Genomic DNA, 21,852 nt, shown 5'->3' with positions numbered 1-21,852 from the left:
AGTCAGGAATCTTTTTGAGTTGATTACTTAGGAGATGGGTCCAACAACCATTAACACCAGATGCATGTGGACAGGAGGGAGAATAGGAAGTCCCACCTTAGCTTTGACTACAGTGTCTTCCAAATTTGGCTCTGGGGTTGGATGACTGCTGTGAAGCCTCCTCCACTTCTTATAAATTAAAAAAATTTTTGGCTGCCTCGGGTCTTCGCTGCTGCAGGCAGGCTTGGTCTAGCTGCGGCGAGCAGGGGCTGCGCTTCCTTGAGGTGCGCAGGCTTTTCATCATAACGGCTTCTCTTGTGGAGCATGGGCTCTAGGGTGTGGGCTCAGTACTTGGGTGCATGGGTTTCGTTGCTCGTGGCGTGAAGGAGCTTTCCAGGCCAAGGATAGAACCCATGGCCCCTCCACTGGCAGACAGATTCTCAACCACCGGACCACCAACCACTAGCTTTTAACTCAACTCAAAAAGCAGTGATCCAGGCCTAGTCACTTTCGAGAACCTGTGTAAATCGAAGGCCTCACTAAACCAGCAGCTTTGCTTTAGGCAGTGTGTGTGTGTGTGTGTGTGTGTGTGTGTGTGTGGCAGTGTGGGGGGTGGGGGTTAAGTTTTCTTCAAATAGGAAGCCCCTGCTTTTCAATTGCAAAACTGAGACGGCCTGAGGATCACCCTAGCTGTGTTCTTGAGCATGCCATTTACATTTAACCATTTAATGCCTTAATAGTTGAGCTACCCCCAAATGGAGGCATCAAGTCAGATAGTCATAAGGTCTCCATGGGTCAGGCAGTCCCTTTCAACGGAGCTTCAGTTCAGTTCAGTCGCTCAGTCGTGTCCGACTCTTTGCGACCCCATGGACTACAGCACGCCAGGCTTGCCTGTCCATCATCACCTCCCGAAGCTTGCTCAAACTCATGTCCATCAAGGTGGTGATGCCATCCAACCATCTCATCCTCTGTCATTCCCTTCTCCTCCCACCTTCAATCTTTCCCAGCATCAGGGTCTTTTCTAATGAGTTGGTTCTTCACATCAGGTGGCCAAAAGTATTAAGAGTTTCAGCTTCAGCATCAGTCCTTCCAATGAATATTCCTTTAGGATTGACTGGTTGGATTTCCTGGGTTCGATCCCTGTGTCAGGAAGATCTCCTGGAGAAGGAAATGGCAACCCACTCCAGCACTATTGCCTGGAAAATCCCATGGACAGAGGAGCCTGGTGGGCTACGGTCCATGGGGCCGCAAAGAGTCAGACATTACTGAGTGACTTCACTTTCCGTGGAGGTTCAGACAGTAAAGCGTCTGTCCGCAATGCGGAAGACCCGGGTTCGATCCCTGGGTCAGGAAGATCTCCGGGAGAAAGAAATGGCAACCCAGTCCAGCAGTCTTGCCTGGAAAATTTCATGGGTGGAGGAGCCTGGTGGGCCCCAGTCCTTGGGGTCGCCAAGAGTCGGACGCCAGTGAGCGACTTCTTTTCCACTTTTCTTGAAAGGGGTGTATGTAGCAGATTTGTCCGGCAGGTGGCGCTCTTGTACTGGGAAATGGCTTCTGAGTGCCTCCGTAGCCATGAAGCAGTTAAAACTGTGATTTTCCTTTCTTCTTCTGGGCTTCCACGTGGTTTCTGTATCCTGCCATAAAGAGGACGACACATGCTACAGTCCCTGGATGGAAGAACACCCTGACACTGTGGGGCGATCACAGGATGAACACGTAAAACATCAGTCGCTCACTCGCCCAGTCGTATCGGACTTTTCGAGACCCCATGGACTGAAGCCCGCCAGGCTCCTCTGCCCATGGGATTTTCCAGGCAAGAATACTTGAGTGGGTTGCCATGCCCTCCTCCAGGGGATCTTCCCCACCCAGGGATCAAACCTGCGACTCTTGGGTCTCCTGCATTGGCAGGCAGGTTCTTTACCGCGGAGCCACCTGGGGACTCCAAAACATCAGTACCAACTATCTATTCAATAAAGGAAGACATAGCAGCACACTGAACTGGCTCAAATGCCCCTTCTCTGCAAGGTCACTTCAGCTTCCCTTCCCTCGCAGTGACCCTTATCAGTCGAATTCAAGTGCTCTTTCCTCCTTGAGGAACATGCATGAGTCAGGGACTTACAGCATCAACTTTAGTGAAATTTCCACCTGGAGGATGTACTGTCTGCAAACTCCACAAAGACTGATCCTTGTTGAACATCCTTTAAAGTCAGGGAGTGCAGGACCAACAGTTTGTCTTTTCTAAGCTCTGACATGTCTATTTAAGCCTAGATAGTCCTGAAGATGATGACTTGGACAGTAGGGTCTGTTTTTGTCTTCCTTCAAGACCCATCCATCAGTGGTTAACTGTGATTGGTGGAGGGGAGTGCTATAGACACAGTGGAGGTCATTACTAAAAAACCGTTTTTTCCCAAAGATATACAAATGGCTAAAAAGCACATAAAAAGAAGTTCAGTGTCATTAGTCATTATGGAAATACAAATCAGACTCACCGTGAAATGTCACACAGGATGTATGAAGTCGCTTCAGTCATATCTGACTCTGTGCAACCCCACAGACTGTAGCGTGATAGCCCCATAAGCATCAGGGGATTCTTCCATCCAGGACTGTAGCATGTCCTCTTCATGGCAGGCTACAGAAACCATGTAGAAGCCCTGAATAAGAAAGGGAAATCACAGTTTTAATGGGCTGGCTTAATGGCAATGCAGGTACTTCTATGAGATTCTCCAGGCAAGAATACTTAAGTGGGTTGCCATGCCCTCCTCCAGGGGATCTTCCCAATCCAGGGATCAAACCAGTGTCTCTTATGTCTACCGTACACTGGCAGGGGGGGTTCTTTACCACTAGCACCACCTGGGAAGCCCACCCACCAGGAGACTGAAACCGAAAAAAAAAAAAAGAAAAGAAAATAACAAGTGTTGGTGTGGATTTGAAGAATTTGGAACCTCATACACTGCTGGTGGGAATGTGAAATGGAGCAGCCGCTGTGAAAATCGATTTGGCAGGTCTTCAAAAACTTTAATGTAGAATTGCCAGCAGTTCCACTCCTAGTTATATGTCCCCAAAAAACACTGAAAACAAGTGTTCAAACAAAAAGTTGTATCTGAACATTCATAGCAGCATTACTCACAATATCTAAAAAATACAAACAACCCACATGTTCATCAGTGGGTTGATGGATTTTTTTGAAGTTATATATCCATACTATGGGTATTATTCAGCTCTGGAAAGGATGAAGTTATACTACAGCATCGATGAACCAGTGTGGTTAGTGAAAGAAGCCAGGCACAGAAGATCACATATTCCGTTTATGTGAAATATACCGAATAGGCAAATCCATAGAGATAAGAGCAGATTGCTGGTTGTCTCGGGCTGGAGACAGAGGAGAATAAGCGAGTTCTTACTGGATGCAAGGTTACTGTGTATGGTGATGAAAACATGGAACTCAACAGTGGTAACGATTGCACAACATTGTGAAGGGTCTAAATACCACTGATTTATACACTTAAAAAGGGTTAAAATGGTAAATCTAACATGTATTTTACCACACCCACAAAAATGCAAATTGGAAAGAATAAAATAAAATTGCCTCTACTTACAGGCAACATGACATAGAAAATCCTAAGCAATCTGAAAGAAAATAATACTAGAACTAGTAAAGTGAGTTCAGCAAAGTCATAGAATACAAGGTCAAGATACAAAAAAAATAGCAGTATTTCTGTATACTAGCAATAAGCAATTAGAAGTTCTAAAAAAATAATATCAAAGACAACATCATTTCGTGTAGGAATACATCCAACAAAATATGTGCAAGATTTGTATGCTGAAAACCACAGACATTCATGCCAGAATCAAAGACCTAACCAAGTTAAGATGCATGCAATATTCATTGATTAGAAGATACAATACGATCAAGAGGTCAGTCACTTTGAATTGACCTGTTGATTCAACACAAATCCAAACAAAATCCCAACAGGTTGTTTAGAGAAACTGACAACCAGATTCCAAAGTTTATATTAAAAAATAAATCAAAGGAGTTAGGATAACTAAAACAATTTTGGAAAGACAAAACAAAGCTGGAGGACTCACACTACCCAATTTCAAGATTTATTATAGTATAAAGCTACAGTAATTGAAACAGTATGGTATTGGTGAAAAGACTGAGATAGATGTATGGAACAGAATAGAGAGCTCAGAAATAGACCCACACAGGGACTTCTGTGGTGGTCCAGTGGTTAAGACTCCACTCTTTCACTGCAGGGGGCATGGGTTAAAAGATTGGTGGGGCACGGGCGGGCGGGGGGTGGGGTGGGGTCGGGACTAGGATCCCACATGCCTCACGGTGTGGCCAAAAAAAGAAAAAAGAAATAGACCTATATACATCATCTACTGCCAACTGATCTTCAACAAAGGTGCCAGGATAATAGCGAAAAGAAGTCTTTTTAACCAATGATGCCGAACAATTAAGTTACCCATGTGCAAAAATACACAACCTTGACTATATGTATGTATAAAACCTAGGTATTTAACCTATGTATAAAAATGAACTCAAAAGAGATTTCAGGGACGTCCCTGGTTGTCCAATGGTTACTACTCTGTGCTTTCACTGCCAAGGGCACGAGTCCAGGAACTGAGATCCCACAAGCGACACTGCACGGTCAAAAAACAAAACCAGAACAGATTGCAGACCTAAATGTAGGGCCTAAAACTATAAAAGTCAAAGATAAGATCTTTGTGACTTGGGTTAGTCAAAGATCTCTCAGGACAAAAAGGCATCTGCTGGGGTCCAGCCCCGGTGGACCCAGGTTAATTCGAAGTGGGGACGGAGTCAGCATCCTAGGAATTAATTGCTTAATTAAAGATATAGAGGGAGATTAGAAAGAAATAGTGTAGTAGGAAAACAGTAGTGGAGAAAAAGAGGCTGAATAACTTGGTTTACGTGGGATACCAATAAAGCTTCGAGACAAGAAGCTTGCACCACCTACGTAGGCCACCGGCGCCCACTTGAATATCGGAGGGTGCCCCACCTTGGGCTTCCTCTCGTGTGGAACTTAAAGGCCAGGGCAAAATTAGTAGGCTTGGCGAGCACCCATGCTCCAGATGGGAATTCAGCCAGAAAAACGGAGAACAAGAAAGAACAACACGGGGGAATCAGTCTTTCCAGAAACTGATCCGATTTCTTATTTTTAGGTTTGCTTATATACCTTTTGTTACACATAGAGACAAATGGAAATTTTAAAGTCACGCGAGGGTCAGCAGTCCTGACCTTTATCAAAATCAGGTGCTTCATATAAATGTATACAAAAAGGTCTTAGGGGTTTTACATCATCTTCTGGCCATGAGGCCTGCTGACATTTTGTGATCCTTTCTTTTCTGATAATGGTCAGTCAACCAGAAACTTATTTTCCAGGGGTGATTATTCTTAAACCAGGCACTGCCCTTGGTACCAGATAAAGCTGCATTCCTATAGGGTGAGGGTGTAGTGGGTTACAATTAAGAAAGGAATTACTTAGCCTAAGGTTTAACATGATTAATCTTAAAGGTTAAAACTTATTTCTCCTATATGCTAGTTATATATTCATTAACATGTATAAGGGCAGGGGACTTAGCAGCAAACATTGGCCCAATAAATGAAAAACCCTTCACCAACATGATTTTTATCTTTAGAAAAACCCAATGCTAACTAAAACTTTCAAAATACTCCAAACTCTCTGTGCTGTTTATGGTCAAGAGGTTGTAAACAATCATGTACATAGTGGCAAGAGTGTGGATAATCCTGTCACACAAGCTAGTCTGCCAGCAGAGAGGTTAGGCCTGAGACACCCTTGTCACGCCCAGGAATTTTTATTCACTGGAGCTGTAGGTTAACTCCTTCTCTGAGAGAGGTGATGGGGGAGAGCCCCCCGTAAAGTCAGAGGTGTAGGTGAGAGCATAAAACAGTAAAGTAGGCAGACTCTGGGTTTGGGGTTAGATGCTTTGGAACAGGGGGTTTCCTGAGGCTCGATCCCGCCTTTGTGTATGTCAAAGCCTCCTTCCTCATGACCTTTGCCATGGGCGGAGTTCCTCACGCTGGCTCCTGGCAGGCATTAACTGTAAAAGAAAATGCTGATAAAATTTCATTATTAATTTAACAATTCTGCTCTCCAAAAAACACTATTAAGAGAATGAAAAAGTAAGCTTTTGAGGGAAAACATTTTCAAAGTACATATCTGATATAGGTGTATCCATAATACATTAAATTTTATAATTTATTGATAAGAAAACAACTTATTTTTCAAATGGGTGAAAGATTTGAACTGACACTTCACCAGAAAAGCTATACAGATGGCAATAAGCACATGTGAAGATGCTCAACCTCATTAATCATTTGGGAAAGGCAAATTAAGGCCACAACAAGACACCATTACAAACCTATTAGAATGGCTAATTTAAAAAGTACTGATAACAGCAAGTACTAGTGAGAATGCAGAGAAATTGAAATTCTCTCATACATTGTTGGTGGAAATGCAAAAGGTACAACCACTTAGGAAAAGAGTTGAGTCACTTCAGATAAAGTTATACAGGGGGAATTTCCTGGCAGCCCAGTGGTTAAGGCTCAGAGCTTTCACTGCTGGGGCCCAGGTTCAATCCCTGGTCAGGAAACAAAGATTCCACTTATTACACGATCCAGACCCCCCTGTCTTAGGTATTCACCCAAAAGAGAAAAACATCTCTGATACTCAGTTTTTCTCTAGTTCAGTCTAGGTTTGCGTATCAGCCCCTTGATTTGTCTTAAGTCTTTGCTCCACAGCAGCTACCAAATCCATTCCAATTTTTGGCTGCAGCTCTGCACAGCCTTCACAGCTGTCTTCTCTAGCCCAGCTTGTCCATTTAACGTAGCAGGTCCTCAGCCCTCAGTCACCAAGCACATGCATTCATGAGTCCTCACTGCACCCTGCCCCCTCCTTTTCTCTGATGACTTGCAGTCTCTTATCTGGAGTTTTCTTTTCTGTATAAAATAAACCTCTTGTTCAAATGACCTGCTTGTTTAAGATTTTAGTGGCTTGCATATTCTACGGATGGCCACTCTCCCTTCCCCATATCTGAAACTGGAGCAGATATAATTTTTTTGTTTGTTTTTATTATTTATTTATTTATTTGGGTTTCCCAGGTGGTGCTAGTAGTAAAGAATTCATCTGCCAATTCAGGAGACGTGAGAAATCAAACCCAGGGTTCAATCCCTGGATCAGGAAGGTCCCCTGGAATAGGAAATTCCAGTTTTCTTGCCTGGAAAATCCCATGGACAGAGGAGCCTAGCGGGTCCTTGGGCAGGTCATTTGCAGTCCATGGTGTTGCAGAGAGTCAGACACGACTGAGCACGTATTTATTTATTGAGGCTGAGCCTGGTCTCAGTTGCGGCAGGCAGAATCTTCAGTCTTTGTTGTGACATGCGGGATCTTTAATTGAGGCACATGGGACCTAGTTCTCCAACCAGGGGTTGGAGACCCCTGCACTGGGCGCTTGGAATCTTAACCACTGGACCACCAGGGAAGTCCCCGGAGCAGATATCTCAGGGATATGGTTCTCTTGCATCACAGGCTAGTGAATGATGCGCTCAGCAGCCACTCCAGAGGACCCTAGACTAGCAGATCATGGCTATGCTGCTCAATCTTGGTTGGTGGACACCCAGTCACTTACTGGCCTTGCTGGTGACCTACCATCACTCCTAAGAGGGGATATCTTTCACCATCATAATGGTCCAGGTAAACTCTGTGTGGCTTCAAAAACAACATCAAGACAAGTGCTTTGTGGGCATGAGTGGTCATGCAAAGGGGTCAGGATACCCACCACACTAAGGCTGTGCAATGGAAAAGTAAGATGGGTGCTTTGTGGGAAAATATACAAGTAGGAAAGATTCAAATATAAATTTATAGTATTTTATAATTCCTCAAGAACACCTAGCCTTCTCTTCAATTCCAGGACATTGTTTCCAAAATTGATTTATGTGTGGAAATGACGTGCAGGTTATGTCTCTCCATCTGATGACTCATGCTTGGATTTCTACGTGCCAGAGCTGGGGTTTTCCTGTCATACAAATATTTCAACAGAAATAAATAGGCATCTTCCAGTATATGCAAAAGTAGTAAGTTAAGAGCTACCAGGAGTAACAAGTAAATTTGGCCTTGGAATACAAAAAGCAGGTCAAAAGCTAACAGTTTTGCCAAGAGAATGCACTGGTCATAGCAAACACCCTCTTCCAACAACACAAGAGAAGATTCTACACATGGACATCACCAGATGGTCAATACCAAAATCACATTGATTATATTCTTTGCAGCCAAAGATGGAGAAACTCTATACAGTGAACAAAAACAAGACCGGGAGCTGACTGGCTCAGATCATGAACTTCTTATTGCCAAATTCAGACTTAAATTGAAGAAAGTAGGGAAAACCAGTAGACCATTCAGGTATGACCTAAATTAAATCCCTTATGATTATATGGTGGAAGTGACAGATAGATTCAAGGGATTAGATCTGATAGAGTGCCTGAAGAACTATGGACGAAGGTTCATGACATTGTACAGGAGACAATGATCAAGACCATACCCAAGAAAAAGAAATGCAAAAAGGCAAAATGGTTGTCTGAGGAGGCCTTTCAAATAGCTGAGAAAAGAGAAGTGAAAGGCAAAGGAGAAAAGGAAAGATATACCCGTTGAATGCAGAATTCCAAAGAATAGCAAGGAGAGATAAGAAAGCCTTCCTCAGTAATCAATGCAAAGAAATGGAAGAAAACAAAAGAATGCTCAAACTACCGCACAATTGCACTCATCTCACATGCTAGCAAAGTAATGCTCAAAATTCTCCAAGCCAGACTTCAGCAATACGTGAACCATGAACTCCCTGATGTTCAAGCTGGTTTTAGAAAAGGCAGAGGAACCAGAGATCAAATTGCCAACATCTGCTGGATCATGGAAAAAGCAAGAGAGTTCCAGAAAAACATCTATTTCTTCTTTATTGACTATGCCAAAGCCTTTGACTGTGTGGATCACAACAAATTGTGGAAAATTCTGAAAGAGATGGGAATACCAGACCACCTAACCTTCCTCTTGAGAAATCTGTATGCAGGTCAGGAAGCAACAGTTAGAACTGGACATGGAACAACAGACTGGTTCCAAATAGGAAAAGGAGTACGTCAAGGCTGTATATTGTCACCCTGTTTATTTAACTTCTATGCAGAGTACATCGTGAGAAACGCTGGACTGGAAGAAACACAAGCTGGAATCAAGATTGCCAGGAGAAATATCAATAACCTCTGATATGCAGATGACACCACCCTTATGGCAGAAAGTGAAGAGGAACTAAAAAGCCTCTTGATGAAAGTGACAGAGGAGAGTGAAAAAGTTGACTTAAAGCTCAACATTCAGAAAACTAAGATCATGGCATCCTATCACATCACTCCATGGGAAATAGATGGAGAAACAGTGGAAACAGTGTCAGACTTTATTTTTTGAGGCTCCAAAATCACTGCAGATGGTGATTGCAGCCATGAAATTAAAAGACGTTTACTCCTTGGAAGAAAAGTTATGACGAACCTAGATAGCATATTCAAAAGCAGAGACATTACTTTGCCGACTAAGGTCCATCTAGTCAAGGCTATGGTTTTTCCAGTGGTCATGTATGGATGTGAGAGTTGGACTGTGAAGAAGGCTGAGCGCCAAAGAATTGATGCTTTTGAACTGTGGTGTTGGAGAAGACTCTTGAGAGTCCCTTGGACTGCATGGAGAGCCAAGTAGTCCATTCTGAAGGAGATCAACCCTGGGATTTCCTTGGAAGGAATGATGCTAAAGCTGAAGCTCCAGTACTTTGGCCACCTCATGCGAAGAGTTGACTCATTGGAAAAGATTCTGATGCTGGGAGAGATTGGGGGCAGGAGGAGAAGGGGACGACCGAGGATGAGATGGCTGGATGGCATCACGGACTTGATGGACGTGAGTCTGAGTGAACTCCGGGAGATGGTGATGGACAGGGAGGCCTGGCGTGCTGCGATTCATGGGGTCGCAAAGAGTCGGACATGACTGAGCGACTGAACTGAACTGAACTGAGGGATCTCTTCAAGAAAATTAGAGATACCAAGGGAACAATTCATGCAAAGATGGGCACAAGAAAGGACAGAAATGGTATGGACCTACCAGAAGCAGAAGAGATTAAGAAGAGGGGGCAAGAATACAGAGAAGAACTGTACAAAAAAGATTTTAATGACCCAGATAACCACAATGGTGTGATCAGTGGACTAGAGCCAGACATCTTGGAGTGCAAAGTCAAGTGGGCCTTTGGAAGCATCACTATGAACAAAGCTAGTGGAGGTGATGGAATTCCAGTTGAGCTATTTCAAATCTTAAAAGATGATGCTGTTAAAGTGTTGCACTCAATATGTCAGCAAATCTGGAAAACTCGGCAGTGGCCACAAGACTGGAAAGATCAGTTTTCATTCCAATCCCAAAAAAGGCAATGCCAAAGAATGTTCAAACTACCACACAATTGCACTCATCTCACATGGTAGCAAAGTAACGCTCAAAATTCTCCAAGGCAGGCTTCAACAGTACATGAACTGTGAACTTCCAGATGTTCAAGCTGGATTTAGATGAGGCAGAGGAATCAGAAATCAAATTGCCAACATCCACTGGATCATCGAAAAAGCAAGAGAGATCCAGAAAAACATCTACTTTTGCTCTATTGACTAAGCCAAAGCCTTTGACTGAGTGGACCACAACAAACTGTGGAAAATTCTTGAAGAGATGGGAATACCAGACAAGCTGACCTGCCTCCTGAGAAACCTGTATGCAGGTCAAGAAGCAACAGTTAGAACCGGACATGGAACAACAGACTGGTTCCAAATGGGGAAAGAAGTATGTCAAGGCTGTATATTGTCACTCTGCTTATTTAACTTATATGCAGAGTACATCGTGAGAAATGCTGGGCTGGATGAAGCACAAGCTGGAATCAAGACTGCTGGGAGAAATATCAATAATCTCAGATATGCAAATGACACCACCCTTATGGCAGAAAGAGAAGAAGAACTAAAGAGCCTCTTGATGAAGGTGAAAAAGGAGCGTGAAAAACTTGAGACTTAAAACTCAACATTCAGAAAAATAAGATCATGGCATCCAGTCCCATCACTTCACACAGCAAACAGATGGGGTAACAATGGAAACAGTGAGACCTTATTTTTTGGGGCTCCAAAATCACTGCAGCTGGTGACTACAGCCAGGACATGAAAAAACGCTTGCTCCTTGGAAGAAAAGCCATGACCAGTCTAGACAGCATATTAAAAAGCAGAGACATTAGTTTGCCTACAAAGGTCTGTATAGTCAAAGCCATGGTTTTTCCAGTAGTCATGTATGGATATGAGAGTTGGACCATAAAGAAGATTGAACGCCGAAGAACTGATGCTTTTGAACTGTGGTGTTGGAGAAGACTCTTGAGAGTGCCTTAGACTACAAGAAGATCAAAACAGTCAATCCTAAAAGAAATCAGTCCTGAATATTCATTGGAAGAACTGATGCTGAAGCTCAAACTCCAGTACTTTGGCCACCTGATGTGAAGAACTGACTCACTGGAAAAGACTCTGATGCTGGGAAAGATTGAAGGTGGGAGGAGAAGGGGATGACAGAGGATAGGATGGTTGGATGGCATCACCACCTTGATGGACATGAATAAACTCTGGGAGTTGGTGATGGACACAGAAGCCTGGCATGCTGCAGTCCATGGGGTGGCAGGGAGTCAGACGTGACTGAGTGACTGAACTGAACTGGGTATATGAAACATGTTTCAGAAAACTGGGAAAGAAATAGAAGCACAGAGTTAGAACAGAAATAGTAAACTGCAGGAAGCAGATATCACCCCATGGAGATGTCTCTCCATTGAGAGACAAAGGGAAGAGCATAGAGTTAGCAGAACCTAAACTTTTGGAGAAGTGCTTCTGGGAGCTGAAACCCACTCTAGAAAAGGGGGCTGCCTGGATGGAGTGGGTGTGACTGAGGGCATACACGGAACTTGTCGCGGGAGTGCTGGGGGGGAGATGAAAACTGCAATCAGAGAAAGCCATGCTATGAGGCTGTCCTCAGGAACCAGAAGCAGACAGGAAGCAGCCCGTCCCCTTCTTCCTCCTCCAGTTGCCATTCTCCTTCTGCTGTTGTTCAGGCACTCAGTCATGTTCGACACTTTGCGACCCATGGACTGCAGCACGCCAGGCTTCCCTGTCCTTCACCATCCCCCAGAGCCTGCTCAAACTCATGTCCATTGGGTCAGTGATGCTATCCAACCGTCTGGTTCCCTGTCGTCCTCTTCTCCTCTTGCCTTCATTCTTTCCCAGCATGAGGGTCTTTTCTAAAGAGTCAGCTCTTCGCATCAGATGTCCAAAGAGTTGGAGTTTCAGCTTCAGCATCAGTCCTTCTAATGAATATTCAGGACTGATTTATTTTAGGTTTGACTGGTTTGATCTTGCAGTCCAAGGCACTCTCAAGAGTCTTCTCCAACACCACAGTTCAAAAGCATCAGTTCTTCGGCGTTCAGTCTTCTTTATGGTCCAACTCTCATATCCATACATGACTACTGGAAAAACCATAGGTTTGACTATACAGACCCTTGTAGGCAAACTAATGTCTCTGCTTTTTATTATGCTGTCTAGACTGGTCATGGCTTTTCTTCCAAGGAGCAAGCGTTTTTTCATGTCCTGGCTGTAGTCACCAGCTGCAGTGATTTTGGAGCCCCAAAAAATAAAGTCTCATTGTTTCCATTGTTTCCCCATCCGTTTGCTGTGTGAAGTGATGGGACTGGATGCCATGATCTTATTTTTCTGAATGTTGAGTTTTAAGCCAGCATTTTCACGCTCCTCTTTCACTTTCATCAAGAGGCTCTTTAGTTTTTCTCTTTCTGCCATAAGGGTGGTGTCATTTGCATATCTGAGATTATTGATATTTCTCCCAGCAGTCTTGATTCCAGCTTGTGCTTCATCCAGCCCAGCATTTCTCACGATGTACTCTGCATATAAGTTAAATAAGCAGAGTGACAATATACAGCCTTGACGTACTTCTTTCCCCATTTGGAACCAGTCTGTTGTTCCATGTCCGGTTCTAACTGTTGCTTCTTGACCTGCATACAGGTTTCTCAGGAGGCAGGTCAGCTTGTCTGGTATTCCCATCTCTTTCAGAATTGTCCACAGTTTGTTGTGATCCACACAGTCAAAGGTTTTGGCTTAGTCCATAAAGCAAAAGTAGATGTTTTTCTGGATCTCTCTTGCTTTTTCGATGGTCCAGTGGATGTTGGCAATTTGATTTCTGGTTCCTCTGCCTTGTCTAATTCCAGCTTGAACATCTGGAAGTTCACAGTTCACATATTGCTGAAGCCTGGCTTAGAGAATTTTGAGCATTACTTTGCTAGCGTGTGAGATGAGTGAAATTGTGCGGTAGTTTGAACATTCATTGGCATTGCCTTTTTTGGGATTGAAATGAAAATTGATCTTTCCAGTCTTGTGCCCACTGGTGAGTTTTCCAGATTTGCTGACATATTGAGTGCAGCACTTTCATAGCATCATCTTTTAGGATTTGAAAAAGCTGAAATTCTATCACCTCCACTAGCTTTGTTCGCAGTGATGCTTCCTAAGGCCCACTTGACTTTGCACCCCAAGATGTCTGGCTCTAGTCCAGTGATCATACCATCATGGTTATCTGGGTCATTAAGATCTTTTTTGTACAGTTCTGTGTATTCTTGCCCCCTCTTCTTAATCTCTTCTGCTTCTGTTAGGTCCATACCATTTCTGTCCTTTCTTGTGCCCATCTTTGCATGAAATGTTCCCCTGGTACCTCCAATTTTCTTGAAGAGATCCCTAGCCTTTCCCATTCTATTGTTTTCCTCTATTTCTTTGCATTATTCACTGAGGAAGGCTTTCTTATCTCTCCTTGCTATTCTTTGGAACTCTGCATTGAAATGGGTGTATCTTTCCTTTTCTCCTTTGCCTTTCACTTCTCCCTCTAGCGTCCCCTTTGTGCTGTGTGCTGAGTTGCTTCAAATCGGCCTTTCTAGATACTCAGTTCTGTCATCCTGGGGCCCTGCAAGGAGCTTCCCAGGTAGCTCAGCTGGTAAAGAACTGGCCTGCAATGCAAGAGACCCTGGTTCTATTCCTGGAGAAGGGACAGGCTACCCACTTCAGTGTTTTCAGTATTCTTGGGCTTCCCTGGTGGCTCAGACAGTAAAGAATCCCCCAGCAATGCAGGAGACCTGGGTCGCAAAGAGTCCGACACGACCGAGCACATAAGCATATCACAGCAAGTGCTCTTTACAACCCTATGGACTGTAACCCACCTTCTCCAGGCAATAATACTGGAGTGGGTTGCCATTCCCTTCTCTAGGGGACCATTTTCTAGCTCTGTGACTTTGTGAGTCACTTAATTTTGATTGTGCCTCAGTTTTCCAATCTGCAAAATGGAGACGTCAGCACTTACCTTTTATGGTTTTCATGAGAATTCCTTGATTTATCACCCGTGAAGCACTTAAACACAATGCCAGGCACACAGCACTCTCATTAGCTGCTGCTGTTGCCACCATCGTCATTACTGATGATATTACTACTTGGGTTACTGAGAATTGACTCGGTTATCTTCCAGAGATAGCTGGCTGCCACAAAACACTTGGCAACATTTCAAAGCTACTCTGCACCCAAAGTGGCAGACAGTTGGAATTCCTCCAATTTGGAAAAAGGATGTTTTGGTTTTCATTTTTGGATGTGTGTTGTTGGTGGCTTTCTTGCTATTTTACTAATAATTGCTGTCAGTTCAGCCTTGTCATTACCAGTTTAGTTTGTTACGGGTTGTTTAGTTAAATGGCATGTATAATGATGCATATTTGCCTCAATTCCGGGCGTGCGTGGCCTGCAATTTTCCACTAATTAGACTTTTTAAAGACACATATGCAGTTATCTACTCAAATTTGCATCATCTGTTCCCCTATTGCCAAAGCAGATGTACACAGTGCCCACCCACCCCTCCTCCAGGAAATAATTTGCTTTTTATCTCCAAGTTCTTTTTGCACTGGTAGGCAGGAATGGGTGTTGGGGGGTACAGATGGATGGGGTTCTTGTCCCACTGAAGTGAGAGTCATCAAGCAGTGCACACAAGAGGTGCTGGGCCTGAGTCAGACAGGAGTAGTGGGGCTGAGAGGAAGCAACAGCCCCGGTGAGACCTGAAATGCAGTAGTAGCAAATGGACCAAGGACCCCAAACACACCCCCAACTTCAGCTGCCATCCCAAAAGGATCTAGCCACCCACCAATTCCCCAAAGAATCCAGCATTCAGACCCTACTCCTCTCAAACGGCTTTATTTCCCCAGTGTGGGGAGCTGAGTGGACTCTGGTCCCTGTACCACAAGGACCTGGTAGCCTTCTCCAGTCCAGTGGGCTGAGATACAGCCCTCAGAGAGGGAACGCCTGGGCTCCAGAGGCTTATCCTCCTAGAGTAGGGCTGGTTCTGGGAGGAGCCAGGCCTGCTGTGGTCTGCATGGATGACACTCCCTAAGTGACCCTGACAGCATCCAAGGTGGTAGTCCACGGGCATCTGGTTCACCTCAAAGACAAGGTCGTCAGGTGCAGGAGTCAAGGACCTGCTAGGCCTTACTCTGGGAGCAAAACTCCCTCTGGCCGCTACTCCTTGACGTCCACCAGCAGGGCTCAGTCTGGGGGAAGAGAGGAGAGAAAAGAGCGATGGGCATAGAGAGGAGGGCAGAAAAAATGAGAGACTGGCAAAAAAAAAGATGCACAAAAAGCCCAAAGGAGACCAAAAATGAACCAGGGGCAAAGGAAGGCCAGTGAAAGAGAGAAACACTGAGATATGGGAAGAGACCCAGAAAGCAAGGACACAGACGTAGGTGGTGACAGACGCCAGACACACTGACCTTTGGGCCCAGGTGGGATTGGGGGGGGTGGTCCCCCTGGGGGCAGCAATGTAGAACGGCTCAGGGCCTCAGCTACCCAGCCCAGGACACGGGTACAGTGCTGGACCTGGGGAGCAGCGGAAGACATCGCGGCACCCGATTGGAATCTGCTGCCCCTCACCCTGGCCATCCTCCTCCAGCCTGGCCCGGAGCCCTCACCTCCTGTTCCAGCCCTTTCAGACGCTGCTCGTACTCGCGGATCTGTCTCAGCTGCTTCAGTGCTGTCTCCACCCTGGGGATCCAGGGTTTTAGGTGGGTGCCAGCAGCCTACCAGCCCCGCCCACCTTGAAAGACCCGCCCCCCGCAGTGCCGCTTTCCTCCCTAGCGTTCCGGGACCCTGCCCCCGTAGGCTCCGCCTCTAGCCTGGGCCTTTGCAGCAAGTCAGTCAAGAGATCGATCCCGGAGGACAGAAGCCCCGCCCAGAGCCAGGCCCCGCCCTTACTTCTGCGACGTGCGCTTCAGACGTTCGGAGTTGCTTTCCCGTTTGTCCCGAGCACGCGCCAGCAAGAAATTTTCCTTTTGCACTGACTCCCATGTCAACAGCCTCCGCTCCGCTTCCTTCGAGAGATGGACCCCTGGACAGTGGGGCCAGAATAGAGTCAAAGGGACTGCCCATCCTCGGGCCACGCCCGCTCCTAGACCCAGCTTCCCCACCCAAAACCTCGAGCTTCAGTGATCTCCCAGACTGCACTTCCTCACCGTTCTTGGTCTTCCACTAATACCCCACGCCCAGCCCCTTGCCAGAGTAAGCCCTGCCCACTAGTGCTCCTAAGGGTCCTCCTCCTGCCTATACATGCTCTTCTTTCTCTCCAGGTTCCGCCCCCTGAGTTTCTCTCTTTTGGGCCAAGCCGGGCTCTCACGAAAATGCTCGGCGTCTGGGGACGGTGGCAAGCGCGCCCGGCGCCTGCGAAGTCGATGGATCAGGGAGCGCACGTGCGATATGAAAATGAGAGGCGGGGCCAGTGCGGGCCGAGAGTGAAATTCCCGGATGAGGCTGTAGCGCTGCGCCTTCCAGTAGAGGTCGCTGTTGCCCTGCACTTTGCCGAAGGTATGGCTGTAGGGACCAGAGATCAAGAGTCACTAGAGGTAGAGGCGCCCCTTGGAAAAGCGGATCAAGATTACTTGTTAGGCAATATCTGTTTGAAACCCCAAGCAGAAGGCAGATGTCAGGATCAATAAAGTCAGAGGCATTTGGTAGCTGGGTTAGGAGGCTCCAGAGTCGGATGTCAGAGATCAAGTTGGGAAAGCTAACACGAATTAGGTAGAGATTGGAGTCAGGCTCACAAGTCAGCCTGGACACAAGTAACTAAAATAAAAAATGAAAATGGGGACATTACTTTCTACCTTATAGAATCCTACTAAAAACCATTATGTGTGTGCTAAGTCGCTTCAGTCTTGTCCAGCTCTTTTCGACCCTATGTGTAGCCTACCAGGCTCCTCCGTCCATGGGATTTTCCAGGCAAGGATACTGGAGTGGGTTGCCATTTCCTTCTCCAGGGGATCTTCTCGACCCAGGGATCGATCCTGGGTCTCCCACATTGTAGGCAGGTGCTTTACCATCTGAGCCACCAGGGAAATTAAAGTCAGATAAAAATATCACGATTATAGACCAATAGCCTTTATGAATATATATGAAAAAACCCTCAACAAAATACTAGAAAACTAATTCAACCACATATTAAAAGGATTATAAGTGGGATGTGTGCATGCTAAGTTGCTTCAGTCGTGTCCAACTCTTTGCAACCCTATGGACTGTCGCCTGCCAGGCTCCTCTGTCCATCAGATTTTCCAGTTAAGAATACTAGTCATTAGGAAAATGCAAATCAAAATTAAAATGAAATAACAAGTTCATGCCCACTAGGATGTCTATAACCTCTTAATAAGGAAAGCACCTATTAGAAAGGATGTGGAAAAGCCAAACACAGAATTAACACATGACCCAGCATTCTATTCTAGAAATAAAACCAAAAGAAATAAAAACAGAGACTCAAGCAGATATGTAAACACCAATGTTATTGCAGCATTATCCCCAACAGCCAAAAGATGGAACAACCCAAGTCTCATTAGATGAATGGATCAACTAAATGCCTTTTATCTGTACATCAGTATTGTTCAGCCATAAAAAAAAATGGAGTAGTGGTACATGAAAACCTTATGCCAGACACAAAAGAACAAATACTGTATGACTCTACTTACCTCCAAGAGGCAGAGTCATAGAGACAGAAAGTAAAGTGGAGGTTACCAGGGACTGGGGGGAGGGGAAAATGAGACGTTATCCTGTGCTTAATGGTTACACACTCTGTTTGGAGTGATGAAAATGTTCAGGAAATAGACAGTGGTGGTGGCTGTATAATGTTATAAATGTAATTAATGTCACTGCATTGTACACTTTAAAATGGAGAAGGTGGCAATTTTTATGTTATATATATATATAGCCACAATTTTAAAAATTTTAATCTTCAGCCCAGACTCAGAGAGCGGATCAGATTCCAAAGTCCAGGTCAAGAGCACACTCTGGCTGGATTTGGGAACAAGCCAGCAGTAGATTTTAATCAGAGTTCAGAGACTAAAACTAGAATTACTTAGACTGGATCAAAAATCATGCTGGGGTCAAGGGTTAAGCTGGGATCAAGAGTCACTCTGGGGTCAAGGGTCATGCTGGGTCAGGCCAGATCATCAGAGAGCAGTAGTGAAGTTGCTCAGTTGTCTCCAACTGTTATGTAGGTCAGGAAGCAAGAGTTAGAACTGGACATGGAACAACAGTCTGGTTCCAAATAGGAAAAGGAGTACGTCAAGGCTGTATATTGTCATCCTCCTTATTTAACTTCTATGCAGAGTACATCATGGGAAACACTGGGCTGGAAGAAGCAAAAGCTGGAATCAAGATTGCCGGGAGAAATATCAATAATCTCAGATATGCAGATGACACCACCCTTATAGCAGAAAGTGAAGAGGAACGAAAAAGCCTCTTAATGAAAGTGAAAGAGGAGAGTGAAAAAGTTGGCTTAAAGCTCAACATTCAGAAAACGAAGATCATGGCATCTGGTTCCATCACTTCATGGCAAATAGATGGGGAAACAGTGGAAACTGTGTCAGACTTTATTTTGGGGGGGTTCCAAAATCACTGCAGATGGTGATTGCAGCAATGAAATTAAAAGATGCTTACTCCTTGGAAGGAAAGTTATGACCAACCTAGACAGCATATTCAAAAGCAGAGACATTACTTTGCCAACAAAGTTCTGTCTAGTCAAGGCTATGGTTTTTTCAGTGGTCATGTATGGATGTGAGAGACTATAAAGAAAGCTGAGTGCCAAGGAATTGATGCTTTTGAACTGTGGTGTTGGAGAAGACTCTTGAAAGTCGCTTGGACTGCAAGGAGATCCAACCAGTCCATCCTAAAGGAGATCAATCCTGGCTGTTCTTTGGAAGGACTGATGCTAAAGCTAAAACTCCAATACTTTGGCCACCTCATACGAAGAGTTGACTCACTGGAAAAGATTTTGATGCTGGGAGGGATTGGGGGCAGGAGGAGAAGGGGACGACAGTGGATGAGATGGCTGGATGGCATCACCGACTCAATGGACATAAGTTTGAGTGAACTTCGGGAGTTGGTGATGGACAGGGAGGCCTCTCATGCTGCAATTCATGGGGTCACAAAGAGTCGGACACGACTGAGTAACTGAACTGAACTGTTTGGGACCCCATGGACTGTAGCCTGCCAGGTTTCTCCATCCATGGGATTTTCCAGGCAAGAATACTGGAGTGGATTGCCATTTTCTTCTCCTGGGAATCTTCCCAACCCAGAGATCAAACACAGGTCTCCCACATTGCGGGCAGACTCTTTACCGTCTGAGCCACCAGGGCAGTAGGGACTCACCTGAACATCGCAATGAGCAGATTGAGCAGCAGGATGTTGGCCACCAGCAGGAAGACAACCAGGAGGAGCACCACCAGCCAGTTGGCATAAAGCGAGACGCATTTGCCTGAGAGCTTCCCTTCGGGGTGCCCCCATGAGCCCTGCCCCAGTGAACAGTTGCTGTGCTCCATGAGGGCCGCTGTGAAGGGAGACAGTCAGAGATGGAGCCAGAGGGACCGGGACCTAAGGAAGACAGAAATCCAGAGGGGGGAGGAGAGCAAAGACCCGGGGAGAGGGGGACAGAATCCCAGAAAGAGAGGGGGACAGAGACGCAAAGAAAAAGGGGGAAGGGTCAGAGACCCAGAGATAAGGGAGGAGGAGGGGGCCTCACTTGGATGTCAGGTCCTCTCATCCTCCTTACCGTCCATCTCCCCCTGAGGGATCTGCCCAAAGATCTGCAGGTAGGGCCGGTAGAAGACGCGGCGCAGGATATTCGGGAGGCTACGGTCCTGGGGCCTAAGGAGCCCCTCAGTGGCCACCCCGTAGGCAACCAGCCACACGCCGAGGAAGAAGAGGAAGAAGAACACATCCTTCACCTGCAGAAGAGGAAGATGAGACCAAGCCTGGCCCCGCCCTTCCCTACTCTAGCCCCGCCCCAGTACCCGAAGCCCCTCCTCCTCACCAGACGCTCAGTTACAGCGAATCCATGACAGCTTCTTGGTCCCGCCCCTTACACCCTCAGGCCCCGCCCACACCAGCGTGACCCCACCCCTCACCATCTTGCTCACGATGACGATCTTGGGCCCCAGCTGTTTGTTGACTGTGAAGATGTGCAGCAGCCTCAGCGTGAAGATCATGAAGTCAAGGGAGAGGACAGTGCGGCCCATGTCATACAGGCCCGGGGTCAGCCTGGGTATGGGGAGATGCGGCAGACGTCACTCAAAGGTTACAGGGTGCAAAGAAAGCCCCGAGTCTTCCCAGTACAAGACTGAAGGCAAGGATGTGGCCTCTCTAGGGCCAGAACTGGGACACTCCCCACTCCAGTTCACGTGGGGCTTACTCAAAATTTGGCACCGTGACATTGCCAATCTGGGCCTCGCAGGGCGCTGGTACCCATTAAATAATGGCTGTATGAAAAACGGCCTTAGCAAAAAGCTGGGAAGGAGGTCCCTATAACATAAAGTTGAGAAAACTTCAGGTATATTTGCCCAACCTATAAATGGCAAAATATGGAGCCTTCCAGCAAACCAATAAGCAGAAGACAGTGAACCTAACAGGAAAATGGGTAAAGGATAAGGACACACAATTCACAGAAGAAGGTCAAACAGTGAATAACGTCAGCAATCCCTAAGGGGAAAATGAAAATTACATCCCTAGTTTGCATCATCGTGTACTTCAACTTTGAAGGGATTAAAAACCTAAAGTTAAAGGTAAGACATTAAATCTTAATAAGAAAATATAGAAGAATATCTTCATGAACTTGAAATAACTGTCATGTAAGAAAAAGAGTCCTATATACAAGACACAAAATCATGACAAAAGAAAATACTGAGAAGTTAACTACTTTGAAATATAAAACTTATGCATATTAAGAGATAACATAAATATGATGGACAGAGAAAGGCAAAATTTTCTGCCAAAAAATGTATAGCCCAAGTTTGATTCTAAGGGAGTACTAGACAAACTCTAATGGAGGCAAATTCTACAAAATAACTAGTCTGGACTGATCGTAAAAGTTAAAAATGGACTGAAAACCTGTCCCAGATTAGCGACAATTAAGGAGACATGAACTAAAGGCAACATGGAATCCTGGATTGGCTCCTGATCCAGAAAAAGGATGTCTGTGGACAATTGATGAAATTTAAATAAAATCTCCCGGTTTTGACAGTGTAAGGTGTTGACATTTGGGGGATCTGGATAAATGGTGTATGGGAATGCTTTGTGCTGTTTCTGCAATATTTTTTTTATAAGTCTAAGGGTTTTTCAAAATGAAAAGTTAAAGAATAAAAAATGTTTAAAGAACATATGAAAGTGGAAAGACAAGTTTCAGACTGGGA

The 21,852-nt window shown here is 45.3% G+C and overlaps 1 protein-coding gene across 2 annotated transcripts in view; it reads right to left on the bottom strand.

Moving 5' to 3' along the window:
* Positions 1-15,312: 15,312 nt before the first annotated feature.
* TRPM4 (transient receptor potential cation channel subfamily M member 4) overlaps positions 15,313-21,852 on the bottom strand; it is a 40,554-nt gene continuing 34,014 nt past the window's right edge. For both annotated transcript variants that reach the window (XM_069551208.1, XM_069551209.1), the window contains 8 exons: positions 20,572-20,704; positions 20,217-20,391; positions 19,817-19,994; positions 16,800-16,993; positions 16,382-16,514; positions 16,099-16,171; positions 15,901-16,006; positions 15,313-15,681 (listed from right to left, as the gene is read on the bottom strand). In XM_069551208.1, coding sequence (XP_069407309.1) covers positions 15,677-15,681; positions 15,901-16,006; positions 16,099-16,171; positions 16,382-16,514; positions 16,800-16,993; positions 19,817-19,994; positions 20,217-20,391; positions 20,572-20,704 — 997 coding nt within the window. In that variant the 3' untranslated portion in view covers positions 15,313-15,676. The remainder of the gene's footprint in view (positions 15,682-15,900; positions 16,007-16,098; positions 16,172-16,381; positions 16,515-16,799; positions 16,994-19,816; positions 19,995-20,216; positions 20,392-20,571; positions 20,705-21,852) is intronic.

This window comes from Ovis canadensis, chromosome 14 (genome assembly GCF_042477335.2).
Source record: "Ovis canadensis isolate MfBH-ARS-UI-01 breed Bighorn chromosome 14, ARS-UI_OviCan_v2, whole genome shotgun sequence".
NCBI lineage: Eukaryota > Metazoa > Chordata > Mammalia > Artiodactyla > Bovidae > Ovis > Ovis canadensis.
This window is presented reverse-complemented; position numbering and strand designations above follow the sequence as displayed.